Below are 13690 nucleotides of genomic sequence, written 5' to 3' on the forward strand. Positions count from 1 at the left end.
AGAAATTCTGCTCAAAACTGCGAGCTAAGTGACTTGCGGTCTTATTTTGGAAGATCAAAGGAATTGTCTTTAAAGTCTTTTGCCAAAATAAGGAGTGCTATCCTATGGAATATTCATTTAAGCACTGGAACTTTTGATCAATCACAGAAGACCAAATTGGCACATTTAAATTGAAAGCTGACAAGTTTCATGTGCTTGAAGGGGATCCCTGCTTATTGGCCACTACCCACTATGCCACTTCCTCTTGAGTATTGGGTATCCAGTATAATTTGGTGCGAATGTATTTATTTTGCACTTTTGAGGCCAGGGAATCTTAAACATTTGCTTTGCATACACACATGAAAGGCCAAACTTATTCTACCTTGGAACCGGCCTCCATCTTAAAAGAAAAAGAATAAAAGGCCCAAACACTTGGTCCACAGCTGAACCCAAGCTGCACCCGAGTACCAGGAAGGACCCCACGGCTCGTCCTTGGCCAGAGTTACTCTCTAGTTGCTTCCTAGCAACAGTTCATCAGAGAGTAGTCTGATTGTTTCAGATGTACTTTTGCTTCAGGACACCTATCCATTGGCTTACAGTAGACATTTAGTCAGATGTTTGCCAGTCTACACACCCGCTCCTCACCCCCTCCCTTGCTTGCCATTTTCTAAAAAACCTGGTTTCAGGGCTGCTTCACCAAACCATCCTGTGGGTCAGAAGTAAGCCCAAATTTAAGTTTATAATAAATAAACCCTATGTGATTACATCAGGAACGGTTCACTAGGGGTCTTTTGGGGTTCATGAAGGCTTCCTGGCACAACAGACATGTCTTTTATTTATTTTTTTTATTGAATATGTTCTTCATTTACATTTCAAGTGTTATATCCTTTCCCTGTTTCCCCTCTCCCAGAAAACCCCCAACCCATCATCCTGTCCCCTGCCTCCAAGAAGATGCCCCTCCACTCAACCCTCTCCCACCTAACCCCCTCAATTTCCCCATGCTGGATATCTATCGAGCCTTCATAGGGCCAAGGACCTCACCTCCCACTGGTGCCCGACAAGGCATTCCTCTGCCACACTTGTGGCTGGAACCATGTGTTGATGGCTTAGTGTCTGGGAGCCTTGAGGCGTCTGGTTGGCCAACATGGTTGTTCTTCCCATGGGGCTACAAACCCCTTCAACTCCTCCAGTCCTCCCTCCAACTCCTCCATTGGGGACCCCCGCGCTCAGTCCAATGGTTGGCTGCTAGCATCTGCCTCTCAGACATGATTTTTTAAAATGCTATTGTTTTGCATTTCTTTGTTCTTACGTTTTGTATAGGCATATCACTTACCTAAGAAATAAAATAAATTCTTAACTACATGATCTACATGTTAGACACTATATAATTTTAAGAAGCATACAAGTAACAAGATTCTATATGGTATTTTTGTGCATGCTTAATTTGGGTCTACCCCTCCTGCCTTCTCATTTCCTTGTCCCCTCCCCAGTTGTATCATTCTCTGAGCAGTACCTCCCTTTCCATGTTTACAAGGGTTAATATCTAGAATATGTAAAGAACTGAAAAAAAACCCTAAAATACAAAATTACCATTCAACAAATTGACTAATTAAACAGTGTAGGGGAATGCGAGGGTGGAGAGGTGGGAGTCGGGTAGTGGGTAGGGGAGCACCCTTGTAGAAGCAGGGGGAGCTGGGAGCAGAGAGAGGGTTTCTGGAGGGGGGACCAGGATAGGGGATAATATATGAAATGTACATAAAGAAAATACCAAATAAAGATGAGAAAAAGGGGAATACAATACCTGAAAAACAGCTTTCAGCATTTTCAGCATACTTGGGCATTAGGGAAATGGAAATTAAAAATTCTTTAATATTTCATCCCAATCCAGTCATAATGGCTATTATCAAGCAACCCTCATTGTTATTTTGTTCTGGAAATAGTAAGTATATACATTCAGAGAATACAATTGTTGTTTCATATGCCTTCACAGTAAAATATGATTCAGCCAAGCTATGAGTATAGCCACATCCTCAATTCCCTATCGTTTATGACAACAAGGTACTTGGAATTCAATTACTTTGAAATAGAAAATACATTGACTCTCATCACCATGCTGTAAGATGTATCTCAAAACTGACTCCTCCTACTCGCAATTGTAGACTCTTTGATTGACAGCTCCATTCCTTCCCTCCCTAGCCCTCATCTGTGACCATGATGCTACCTCCGTTCTGTCACTGCAGCTTTATTAGTTCCCACTTATGGGTCAGACTTTATTGCCCATGAAATCATGTATGTCAGTGCGCTTACACACCTCTACAAAGAACTTGTCAGACAAACAAACAGACCTCAAAAGGTTTGGTGACTCTCTGGCAGTAGCTGTCCTCCTAAGAGTTTGTTTTCTTAAATAAATATAATCAAAGCTTAACATTGCATGACCTGGAACCAATCAATATGTGGCTTTTAGTAGTGTCTGTCTGTTTCTTGGGGATAATTTTTGTCCTGTTGACATCTTAACTATTTATAGCCCTCAAGTAGAGAATGTAATATGGGTGCATGCTAGAAATCTGAGTGTTGAAATGCAGGAGCCAGGGTGCAAGTTCATAAGGATGGACTTAGTTGATGCCATCAAATGTCTGCTCTCCTTATACCCACCCTCAAATATGGTTAGGAACTTACAGGGTGGATGGTTTCTTGTTGGTTGAAGAGCATTTTCAATAGAGCTCTGGTTCTCTCTGATCCTCCCTCAATGTTCCCAGAAACTCTTAGCAATTTACTTATTTCTAGAATGTTCTCAAATAGGGGAGAGAAGCTTTTAGAAGGTAGAGATATTTTCAGCAGTTGGTCCATGGACTGCATTGCACTCGCTAACCCCATTTGCACTCATAAAGCAAAGAGGGGATTTAAAAATATGTATCTTAAATAAAAATGTTCTGTCATATAAACTACAGAGAACATGCAAGGACAATAGAGATCTGCAATCAGCTTACAGAAAATTGGGGTAAATTGAAACCTTCATTGTGTCTACATGTTTATTGTTCTGTAGCAAAGAGGTCATTTGTGGCTCAGTTCAAGGTTCTTCCCCTTGGAAAGGTAAATCGGTAATGCCTTCTCTTTACACACCCCATGATTTTCTCAAAATGAGAGTCCATGTTCCAGGAAGAGTGTTTTGCAAACCCCTTGGTACTGTAAAGATAACAGTGACATCCAACCACAGATAGGGCCTGAGTCTGCTGATTCTACTCACAATTTAACTGGTGTTTTCTGTTCGTTTTTATACACAACATAATCATGAAAATAAAGAAAATTTCATAAATGCAGATGACATAAAATCTACAAACAAAAATCCAGGGAGTCTTGAGAGAAGAAGTCAATCTAGTGTTACCTTTTCAAGGTCATATTCATAAAAAAAAAATCCAAAGCTATTGATATCCCTTAAGGGGAATAAATTAACTTTAAGTTAAGTTTAAGAATTTGTAAGCAGTTTTGAGTGAAAATTTCCTCATGTGCCTGTGCTGGCTAGTTTTGTATGTCTACTTGCCACAGGCCGGAGTTATCACAGAGAAACGGGCTTCAGTTGGAAAAGTGCCTCCATGAGATCCATCTGTGGGGCATTTTCTCGGTTAGTAATCAACAGGGGAGGGCCCCTTGTGGGTGGTGCCATCTCTGAGCTGGTAGTCTTGGGTTCTATAAGAGAGCAGGCTGAGTAAGCCAGGGGAAGCAAGCCAATAAGAAACATGCAGCTGCTTCCTGACCTGCATGAGTTCCAGTCCTGACTTCTTTAGTGATGGATAACAGCATGGAAGTGTAAGCCCAATAAACCCTTTCCTCCCCAACTTGCTTCATGGTCATGATGTTTGTGCAGGAATAGAAACCCTGACTAAGACAGTGCCTGAGAGACTATCTGTGTGGTCCGTCAGGGAACCAGACAACAACCAAAACTTCATACCTCAGTTTCTGGGGGTGAAACACAAAAAGTAAAGTCCCTTCTTCTAACTCACCCAGTCTTGCCTTCAAAGTAAAAGCAATTACTCATCTTGATATAAGCCCATTTCACACATGAAATGCAAATGGATATATGCCTTAAAAGTAGGGCGGAATATATAAAAGGATAGTCCAGAGTCTAGTTATAAAGGCAAACAAAAATACTTCTTTAATCTGTTGAAAATTTTTATCAAAAAATTGTGTGTGTATGTGTGTTATGATGTGTGATATTGTGTGTGTGTGTGTTATGAGATGTGATGTGTGTCTGTGTTGCCTAGCCCATTGCTTGTGGTCATTCAGTTGTTTAGCCTTATTTTAATGCATTATAAATTTTGAAATATTTCTAATAAAAAGAAGGTCAATTATTTTCCTTGCTAATTAACTGTATTTGTATAGACATGAAGCTTGTAGCATATTAAAATGGCCCTTTTTTGAAAACAACCTTCATAGGTACTCTGGGGGTGAACTGTTAGTTATGAAAATGTTGAGCACTCATTATTAAAATATTAATTACTGGAAGTTGATGACAAAGGTAAAATGTGACTGCAGGGCATATGTACCTCTTAATGGCATTAAAATCATCTCTCTTTGAAAATGATTATCACTCAAGACAAAATACATGAATTAACACTCATTAAACTTTTGTCCAAAAGACACTGAAGAATGTATTTTATTGGCAGATTTGTGTGTTTTATTTCTCTATGTATAGTGGACTACCAAAACATTAATAATGCAAATCTCTGTTTGAATACAAATAATCCCTACAAAGTTGGCTTTGATTATTAATGGAATTAATTATCTTCCTTCCCAGTGCAGCTACAGCAATTTGGAACAGCAGTTAATAAAGAAAGAGTCAAATTTTAAAATAGCACATTTAATAATCCAAATTAATTCTACCATGCAAAACATACATAAGGAAACACTGCAGTAATAAGATCTCCTCTTTTGCACAACACGCTGTTCTTCTGTGAGAGCATCTTCCTCTCCCTTTCAAACAGGACATGAGTATCTCAGAAGACTGCCGCTTCACTAGAACAGATTATTCACCCTGTTTGGTAGAACTGCAACTAGCCCTTCACAAATACCCCATGAAAAGAGAACATTCTGATATCTTTTGAGACTTCAAGAGATTCCTCTTTACAGGAAGAGTATTTTATACTGAGTCATTTCCATTACTCTTTGGATACAGTCATTTGGTGAGTTCAGAGTGAAATGAAGCAAAGCCATCGATCTGGTACAGAGACAAGATGTGGCACATCTCAGTAACCTCGGGGAGACTCTGAGACGGTATCCCTAAAAACCATACAGATTCTGTAGAGACCAGTTTAAAAAAAAATAACACCTTTATAGGAAATAAGTGTATGCTTGAAAAGTTAATCTGAGTGTATCACTAGCTTTGTGTTATTACAACGAATCCCCAGAGGTAATGATAAGTTTATTACCTCACCCTTTGGGAGATGTCAGCATGAAATCAAGTGCTTGTGTTGCTTTGGGCTTATGACTGGATTAGTTGGATTGCAAGAGATGAGAGAACAGGGGAGAGCAAACTTACCTACATGTTGAACCATGAAGCATAAGAGTGGCAAGGGTGCCTGGGATACCCACAGTTTCAGGAGATCTGTTCCCAGTGAGACTTCAGGACCTGCCATTAGTTAGTCACTCCTAAAGCTTGCACATCTTCCCAGCAACCTCACCAAAGGGACAAAGTTTCTGACTCATGGGCTTTTGGGGAAATTCAGCTACCAACTATCTCAGTATATGAACATCATCCATCTATTCATCATTTGGTGGGGTATAATAAGATCAAGATAAAGGGATATATGCCACACCCATGTTAGCATGGAGGAATTAATATAAACAGGTTGAGTATGTGTAATCTGAACTGCCTGGAACCAGAGTGGATCTGACTTTATAGTATTTGTTTTTTTTTAATATTTGCATAGAATATTGGTTGAATGTCTAATATCTGAGGGGATTTTTAAAAATCCTAAATCTAAAATGATTAAGTTCCCTTTCACAAATAAGAATGTTAGAACTCAGTTCCAGATTTTAAGACACTTTTTAAAATCCTCTAGATGGTATATAGATAGAACCTATGCCCATATAGACATATTGGCACACCTACACAGGAGACTGACTATTCAACTGGAGAGACTGATGAATCAAGTCTGAGATACACCAGGATCTAACTTATTTCAATCCTCCCTGTCAAATCCAGTATGCTCCCATGGTATCTGTATTCTACTAACATTGGTGTATTAACAACTCTTCCTCTCAACATCACTGACTGATTAGCCTGAATACCCGAGACATGCTTGTTATGGCCTACGTGGCCAACAGCCACAGATTTCCAGAAATAACCATCTTTGATGTCTCAGATTATTTATGCTCACAAGTACAAAATGAAAATGCAAATATTTTCATTAAAGCAAATAGTAATATGTTTAAAAGACTCAGCAGTGGATCTCCTGACCCCATCCATATTCTCTTCTGTAGAGTCGGAAACCCATCTTCTTTGGGTGCCTTTTCATTGGCAATACAATAAAATTAGTAAAGTAGTACAGCCAACTGGAGAGTCAGGAGAGTCGAGCTGCAGCAGTGGCAGCAGCAAACCCCGATTCAATCTTGGCCTTTGCTTGACTTGATGGGCAACTTCAGGAAAACGGTATAAAAGGCAATACACCTTCCCAAGGGTTCTGTGGCTCAAATGGCAAGCTTTGGCTTTGTAACCCAGCATTCTAATTGTACCCTGAGTTAGGGCAGGTCGGGTCTGCATTAGACAAATTTCAGAGACATCGGCTTTGATACTTTACGTCAAAGTTTGAATTTCATGTCATACATTATTTTCTTTTCCATTTTCTCTTCTTATTTTACATCGAATGTAGTCATTGGTATTATGGTGTCATTTAGATTGAGACATCACTACGTTTCAGGTTATCTTTTATAACCTCACTGGAAATATGTGTCCCCATCCATGGCTGAGTATAACAGAGCCATTTGAGTTAAGCACATCACCCTACCAGGAACAAAATCATGCCAAGTTTTCATAATGTAAACGATGAGAATACGACATGTGACTGGGCCATAGAGCACTCTTAGTCCATGTTTCTCCTTCTGTATAATGTAGGGATAAATCTGGCAGATATGTGATCTGCTTTATTCTAATTTGACATGATGCAAAACACTGCTGGTAATAAAAATCTCACTCCTAAAATTTGTTAAAAATATATTTATAGAAATATTTCTTGTTGAAAGTGGAAGAAGGCTAGGGATATGGCTTGGTAAATGCCTTGCCTTGCTTACAGAATGTCATCCCCAACACGAAAGAGTGAAAGAAAGGATAAAGAGTGAAGGGAAGGAAGAAATATAAAAATTGTGAAAAGCCAGGATAATTAAGTTATCTGTGTCACATGTATTTTAGACTTATAGCTAAGTCATGAACTTATAGTTAAGGAGAAATGCAATCTATTTTGTTATTAGAAATACAGCATTATTACAAACTTAATTTTTAATTCCCTTACATCACTTTTCTGTGGGGTAAAGTGGGGTAGTTTCCTGGACAATGGTGACTGTATTAGCATACCTAAGTGACCTGGGTGTGTGTTAAGATTCTTCAGGCTCCTGCAATGCTAGCAACAAACTTAGCACAGAGTTAATACACAGTACAACTTGCTGATGTTTTAAACATGAAGTAAAAGGAGAAAGTGGGAACATAAGAAACACTAAGGGGAAGAAAGAGATGCAGGGCAGGAACAGGAAGGGAGCAGGGATGCAGGAAATAAGCTGGAGGTCTGTCAAGTCGCTTCCTTGTCTCTCGCTGTTGTCACTCTCTGTGTATTTTTAGTCTCTTTATTGCTTATTTGTTTTCTATTTACTAAAAGTCACCTTCCCTCCCAGTCACATTTTTTTGTGGAAGAGAACTATTAACCACAGATCCTAGGTCCATGCGCTTACTTGTCTACACAATGAAACCCTGCTGCCCCAGGCTGACTGACATGGGACCAGCATTGCCCGTCACTATTCTGTCTTCAATTCTCAGTTGCCTCTTATGAATGACCCCACAGGGCATCACTTACCAAGTGTCCTTAGGCTTCATCAGTTTTATAGTACACATGAGGGGTTCCCATTTCAAGGACAAACACGATTCCACTACGCGTTTGTCCCTTGTTTTCTCTGTCCACTCTCTTGCCAATGGTCCTTGAGGTAATCGCCTCCTCTTGGTGGTTTTGAAGCACTCTCTATTATTTTAAACTTAGTTGGAAATTGCCACTTTTAAAAATGTACAGCCTGCCCACATTGTTTCCTTGCTCTCTCTACCTCTATTATTTATTTGTTTGTTTGTTTGTTTGTTTGTTTGTTTATTAGCTTTTGTCAATGCTGAAGAAAATATGCCCGTGAGCTTAATGTTCACTGTATAGCCAGAGCAACCATGTAGATGGCATTGAGAGTGTACAAAGAGAAGCAGCGCAGAGATGTCACAATGATGGAATGCTCTCTCATTGCAGGACGACGCTACTTCTGCTGACAAACAGTGCAAGCCCGAGGCAGCCCAGGCCACCTACTCAACGTCTACTGTCCCAGGCTCCCAGGAGGTGTTGTACATCAATGGCAATGGGACCTACAGTTACCATAGTTACCGAGGGCTAGGAGGGCTGCTAAGCCTGGAGGACACTTCCAGTAGTGGTGAGTCTTTATCACAGCTTGCATGTTGTGCGTTCATTTGGGGCTGGTAAATTTTCTAAACCTGGAAGAAGAAAATGGATAAAGTGTTATAAGCGCAAGCCAGGGACAGTGGGGTTAGAACAAGGCTATTTGGAAACACAGTGTTTGCCTCCCCGCCTGGATATCTCCCTTTGTTGCCGCAGCTTCTGTGAGTGGCAGCTATATGATGTAATTGAATGATTGCTGTTTTGTATCAGAAAGAAATTTCAGATAGAATAGGAGCAATTCTTTTTTTTTCAAGGAGTGATTCATTCTGCCTCTGGTGTTGGAGGAGTGATTTGTCAATGGATTGTCAAGAATGATACTCTGGTTTCTTAATGTTCATGGGGTTTGAAAGCTGGAGAGTTGGAGGCAATGGGAACTTTATGGAATGAACATTGCTTTCACTAAAGACACGTGAATGGAAACACATCAGAAGCCATCATGCCTCCCCAGGCAATAGGTTAGCATCAATAATGCTCTGTGCACAGTGATCGATGCCTAGAGCCAGATTGTATTTGCTCGTGTCTTAGGAATTTCCTAGAGTTTATATGTCACAACATCTCAAATGAATTAGATATTTTAATGCTTGCTATAGAATAATTTGTATCTTTTTTTATTCGATATATTTTTTATTTACATTTCAAATGATTTCCCCTTTTCTAGCCCCCCACTCCCCGAAAGTCCCATAAGCCCCCTTTTGTACCCCTGTCCTCCCACCCACACCTTCCCACTTCCCCGTTCTGGTTTTGCCCTATACTTCTTCACTGAGTCTTTCTAGAACAAGGGGCCACTTCTCCTTTCTTCTTGTACCTCATTTGATGTATGGATTATGTTTGGGGTATTCCAGTTTTCTAGGTTAATATCCACTTATTAGTGAGTGCATACCATGAGTCACCTTTTGAATCTGGGTTACCTCACTTAGTATGATGTTTTCTAGCTCCACCCATTTGCCTAAGAATTTCATGAATTCATTGTTTCTAATGGCTGAATAGTACTCCATTGTGTAGATATACCACATTTTTTGCATCCACTCTTCTGTTGAGGGATACCTGGGTTCTTTCCAGCAGCTGGCAATTATAAATAGGGCTGCTATGAACATAGTAGAGCATGTATCCTTATTACATGGTGGGGAATCCTCTGGGTATATGCCCAGGAGTGGTATAGCAGGATCTTCTGGAAGTGAGGTGCCCAGTTTTCTGAGGAACCGCCAGACTGATTTCCAGAGTGGTTGTACCAATTTGCAACCCCACCAGCAGTGGAGGAGTGTTCCTCTTTCTCCACATCCTCTCCAACACCTGCTGTCTCCTGAATTTTTAATCTTAGCCATTCTGACTGGTGTAAGGTGAAATCTCAGGGTTGTTTTGATTTGCATTTCCCTAATGACTAATGAAGTTGAGCATTTTTTAAGATGCTTCTCCGCCATCCGAAGTTCTTCAGGTGAGAATTCCCTGTTTAACTCTGTTCCCCATTTTTTAATAGGGTTGTTTGGTCTTCTGGGGTCTAACTTCTTAAGTTCTTTATATATATTGGATATTAGCCCTCTATCTGATGTAGGATTGGTGAAGATCTTTTCCCAATTTGTTGGTTGCCGATTTGTCCTTTTGATGGTGTCCTTTGCCGTACAGAAACATTGTAATTTTATGAGGTCCCATTTGTCAATTCTTGATCTTAGAGCATACGCTATTGGTGTTCTGTTCAGAAATTTTCTCCCTGTACCAATGTCCTCAAGGGTCTTCCCCAGTTTCTTTTCTATTAGCAGCAGAGTGTCTGGCTTTATGTGGAGGTCCTTGATCCATTTGGATTTGAGCTTAGTACAAGGAGACAAGGATGGATCAATTCACATTCTTCTGCATGCTGACCTCCAGTTGAACCAGCACCATTTGTTGAAAAGGCTATCTTTTTTCCATTGGATGTTTTCAGCCTCTTTGTCGAGGATCAAGTGGCCATAGGTGTGTGGGTTCATTTCTGGATCTTCAATCCTGTTCCATTGATCCTCCTGCCTGTCACTGTACCAATACCATGCAGTTTTTAACACTATTGCTCTGTAGTATTGCTTGAGATCAGGGATACTGATTCCCCCAGATTTTCTTTTGTTGCTGAGAATAGTTTTAGCTATCCTGGGTTTTTTGTTGTTCCAGATGAATTTGATAATTGCTCTTTCTAACTCTGTGAAGAATTGAGTTGGGATTTTGATGGGTATTGCATTGAATCTGTATATTGCTTTTGGCAAAATGGCCATTTTAACTATATTGATTCTACCGATCCATGAGCGTGGGAGGTTTTCCCATTTTTTGAGGTCTTCTTCCATTTCCTTCTTCAGAGTCTTGAAGTTCTTGTCATACAGATCTTTCACATGTTTGGTAAGAGTCACCCCAAGATACTTTACACTGTTTGTGGCTATTGTGAAGGGGGTCATTTCCCTAATTTCTTTCTCAGCCTGCTTATCCTTTGAGTATAGGAAGGCCACTGATTTTCCCTCTCTAATACCATCTGTTGTGCATCCTCGAAGCTTATTACCTAGGATTTCCAGGTGTAGCCATAAACTCTTAGAAAACTGAGTCTATTCAGTGAAGTATATACCACAGTGAATGTGAAAACACACACACACACACACACACCACATACCACATACACAGTTTCATTTCCATTCCTTAGACACTGGTGATGTTCACAAGCCATGTCAGAATTCTAGAATAGACGTCAAGTGTGCAGCTGTACAATTAGTGGAAATGCAGCTTTTACAAGCTTATAGTTTAAATGTGAATATGGTAATATTATATTGAGATGTACTTAGTTTGGTATTTTTTGACCCTCCCCCCCCCCAATTCTTCACTTTCATAGAATGACAGAGGTTGAAAGGAGCTGGGGAATCCTGTATCAGCAATCTCTCCCTACCAGCATCTCTCAGACTTTTTAATAAAAATGTTTCTTCCAGTCACTTATGTCAGCCGAAGCATCAGAGTGGAGGGTAGACCTTAAGAAGTCTGGGAGTACAGTGGCCTGGGAAGAGCCCCTAATTTCTGTTCTCTGCCATCAGTGTTTTGGACCTCAAGTTTCATGTTGTATACCTCCCCTTCATCTTTGCTTTTTGAATATACATAAATAAGAAGGCGGAATAGGCAATTAGTGGCATGTCGATTTGAGACCACTCAGCTCACATATCCTTACATTTTCATATATAAAATGTAATAACTTTTTATATATGCTTTTTATATATTCTGCAGTCTGCATGCAAGGCATGGAAGTTATTGCACAAAGAATGATGCTTATAACTCCCAGTGGGATTAGCCTACTGGTTAACCTACTAAGGTTTGCAACAATCTGATAATGAGATAAATTTCTTTGAGCTAGGGCTTTGAACCTAGTGTAACAATAATAAAACAGCTTAAAAAGTAATCTGGGCAGACAGCCTCTTTACACTGACATGAAAGAGAATCTCACCAGAGTAGAAGGACTTAGGTGTCACTGATGGAGGCAACCAATAGAAACAGTAACTCTATGCAATAAAAGGACTCAGAATAGCTTCATCCTCCAAGAATCTACAATTCTTTTTACACTGGTGTTCTTTATACCTGTCTTAGTTTTATTCATTTTTCCCCAAAGTACAGAAAGACTGATAGGCTAATTGGGCACACAATTTCATTTGTTTGGGGACTCTCTTTAAATTATATGAATCTAAACTATTCTGACCTAATACTTTATTATCCGTTATTTCTTCTAAAACATATTTGGAGTTATGGAGAAAGAAGTATATGAATATGCACAAATCTTGAGAGCTTAAGAAGAACATAGCAGAAAATTAGCATAGAATTAGATGCCAACATCACAGCTGGTGGATAACTCCGGCAGCTGAAATTGAGAATTCTTGGTTTGGGGATGTGTACATTTGTAAAGTATGGAAAGCAGCACACAGCTATTTGTGGGGATCACCCTGGGTTAGATTAAGGATCAGATTAAGGGTATGTTTGACTTAGTTTGTAAGGTAGTTGGTGACATTCAGAATTCACACAGTTAGCTGGAGAAACCAGAATATTCTGCAAGCTGACAGAAAGAAACAAACTAAACCAGACACTATAAACTAAACGACAAAAGATGTTTCTAGAACTGTCTGAAATCATATTGAAAGTAACACGAACCCTGCAAATTATACTGTGTCCAAGAAGAGTGCAAACACATTTTTTTAAAAGGGAGTATGTTGGCTCCCTTTATATTTAGTGTAACGTATTTTGGCGTTTCTCTGTTTACATAAATGTTAGGTTTAACAAAAACAGATTCAATAAGACATAGCCTGCTTACCTTAAGACATGTATAGCTCAAAACATATAAATAAGAGCTGTCGTTTGTGGTTTGGGGAGGCAAGACCGGCTTTCAGTTCCCAGCCACCCACGGTCAGGCAGCTCACAAGCTCACAACCACTTGTCATTTCTGTTCCAGGGTACCCAATATTCCCTTCTGGACTCTGTGGAAACATTGTGCCCTCAACTGAAATAACAAAATAGATGTTTCTAGGGCAGTCTTTGTTTTTATTTGAATGTCAAAGCACTTTTACTGCTTAATTAGCTCACTGAGCACTCTATTCCCCTAAATAGATGTGCTATCTGAGAAGGCACAGACTCCATCGAGCCCATGATTCCACTCCTCGAGTAATGTGACTCACATATGCAGTACCTAAGCACTGGCCTAGTTGGAACTATCGTTATTAAATATAGTTTCTGATGCCAACATTAAAGAGGTATTTGTGTATTTTGGATGCCAGGTGTGAGTAGTTTATCTGATATGAAAGCAAACAAGGCTAAAATGCAAGTCTGTAGTAGATATAGTGTGCTGAGCATACACGATTCCCTCCCTGGGTTTGGTCCAGCACAACAAACAACAAAAGGCAAAAGAAGGAGTCAAAAGAAAACAAAACAGAAGCGAGGAAGAGCATGTGGGCCTACATGGTTTGAGTAGAGTTTTATAAACTCTAGTTTCATTTTGAATATAATGGCAATCTGTCCTACATTGGAGACTTCATAGCAGGGTAAGA

At 39.8% G+C, this 13690-nt stretch overlaps 1 protein-coding gene across 5 annotated transcripts in view; it reads left to right on the plus strand.

Annotated features, from left to right (window-relative positions):
• The window catches only part of Nol4 (nucleolar protein 4), a 351736-nt gene that overhangs the window by 315423 nt on the left and 22623 nt on the right, over positions 1–13690 (plus strand). For all 5 annotated transcript variants that reach the window (XM_052155473.1, XM_052155475.1, XM_052155474.1 and 2 more), the window contains one exon: positions 8466–8643. In XM_052155473.1, coding sequence (XP_052011433.1) covers positions 8466–8643 — 178 coding nt within the window. The remainder of the gene's footprint in view (positions 1–8465; positions 8644–13690) is intronic.

This window comes from Apodemus sylvaticus, chromosome 13, assembly GCF_947179515.1.
Source record: "Apodemus sylvaticus chromosome 13, mApoSyl1.1, whole genome shotgun sequence".
Taxonomy (NCBI): domain Eukaryota; kingdom Metazoa; phylum Chordata; class Mammalia; order Rodentia; family Muridae; genus Apodemus; species Apodemus sylvaticus.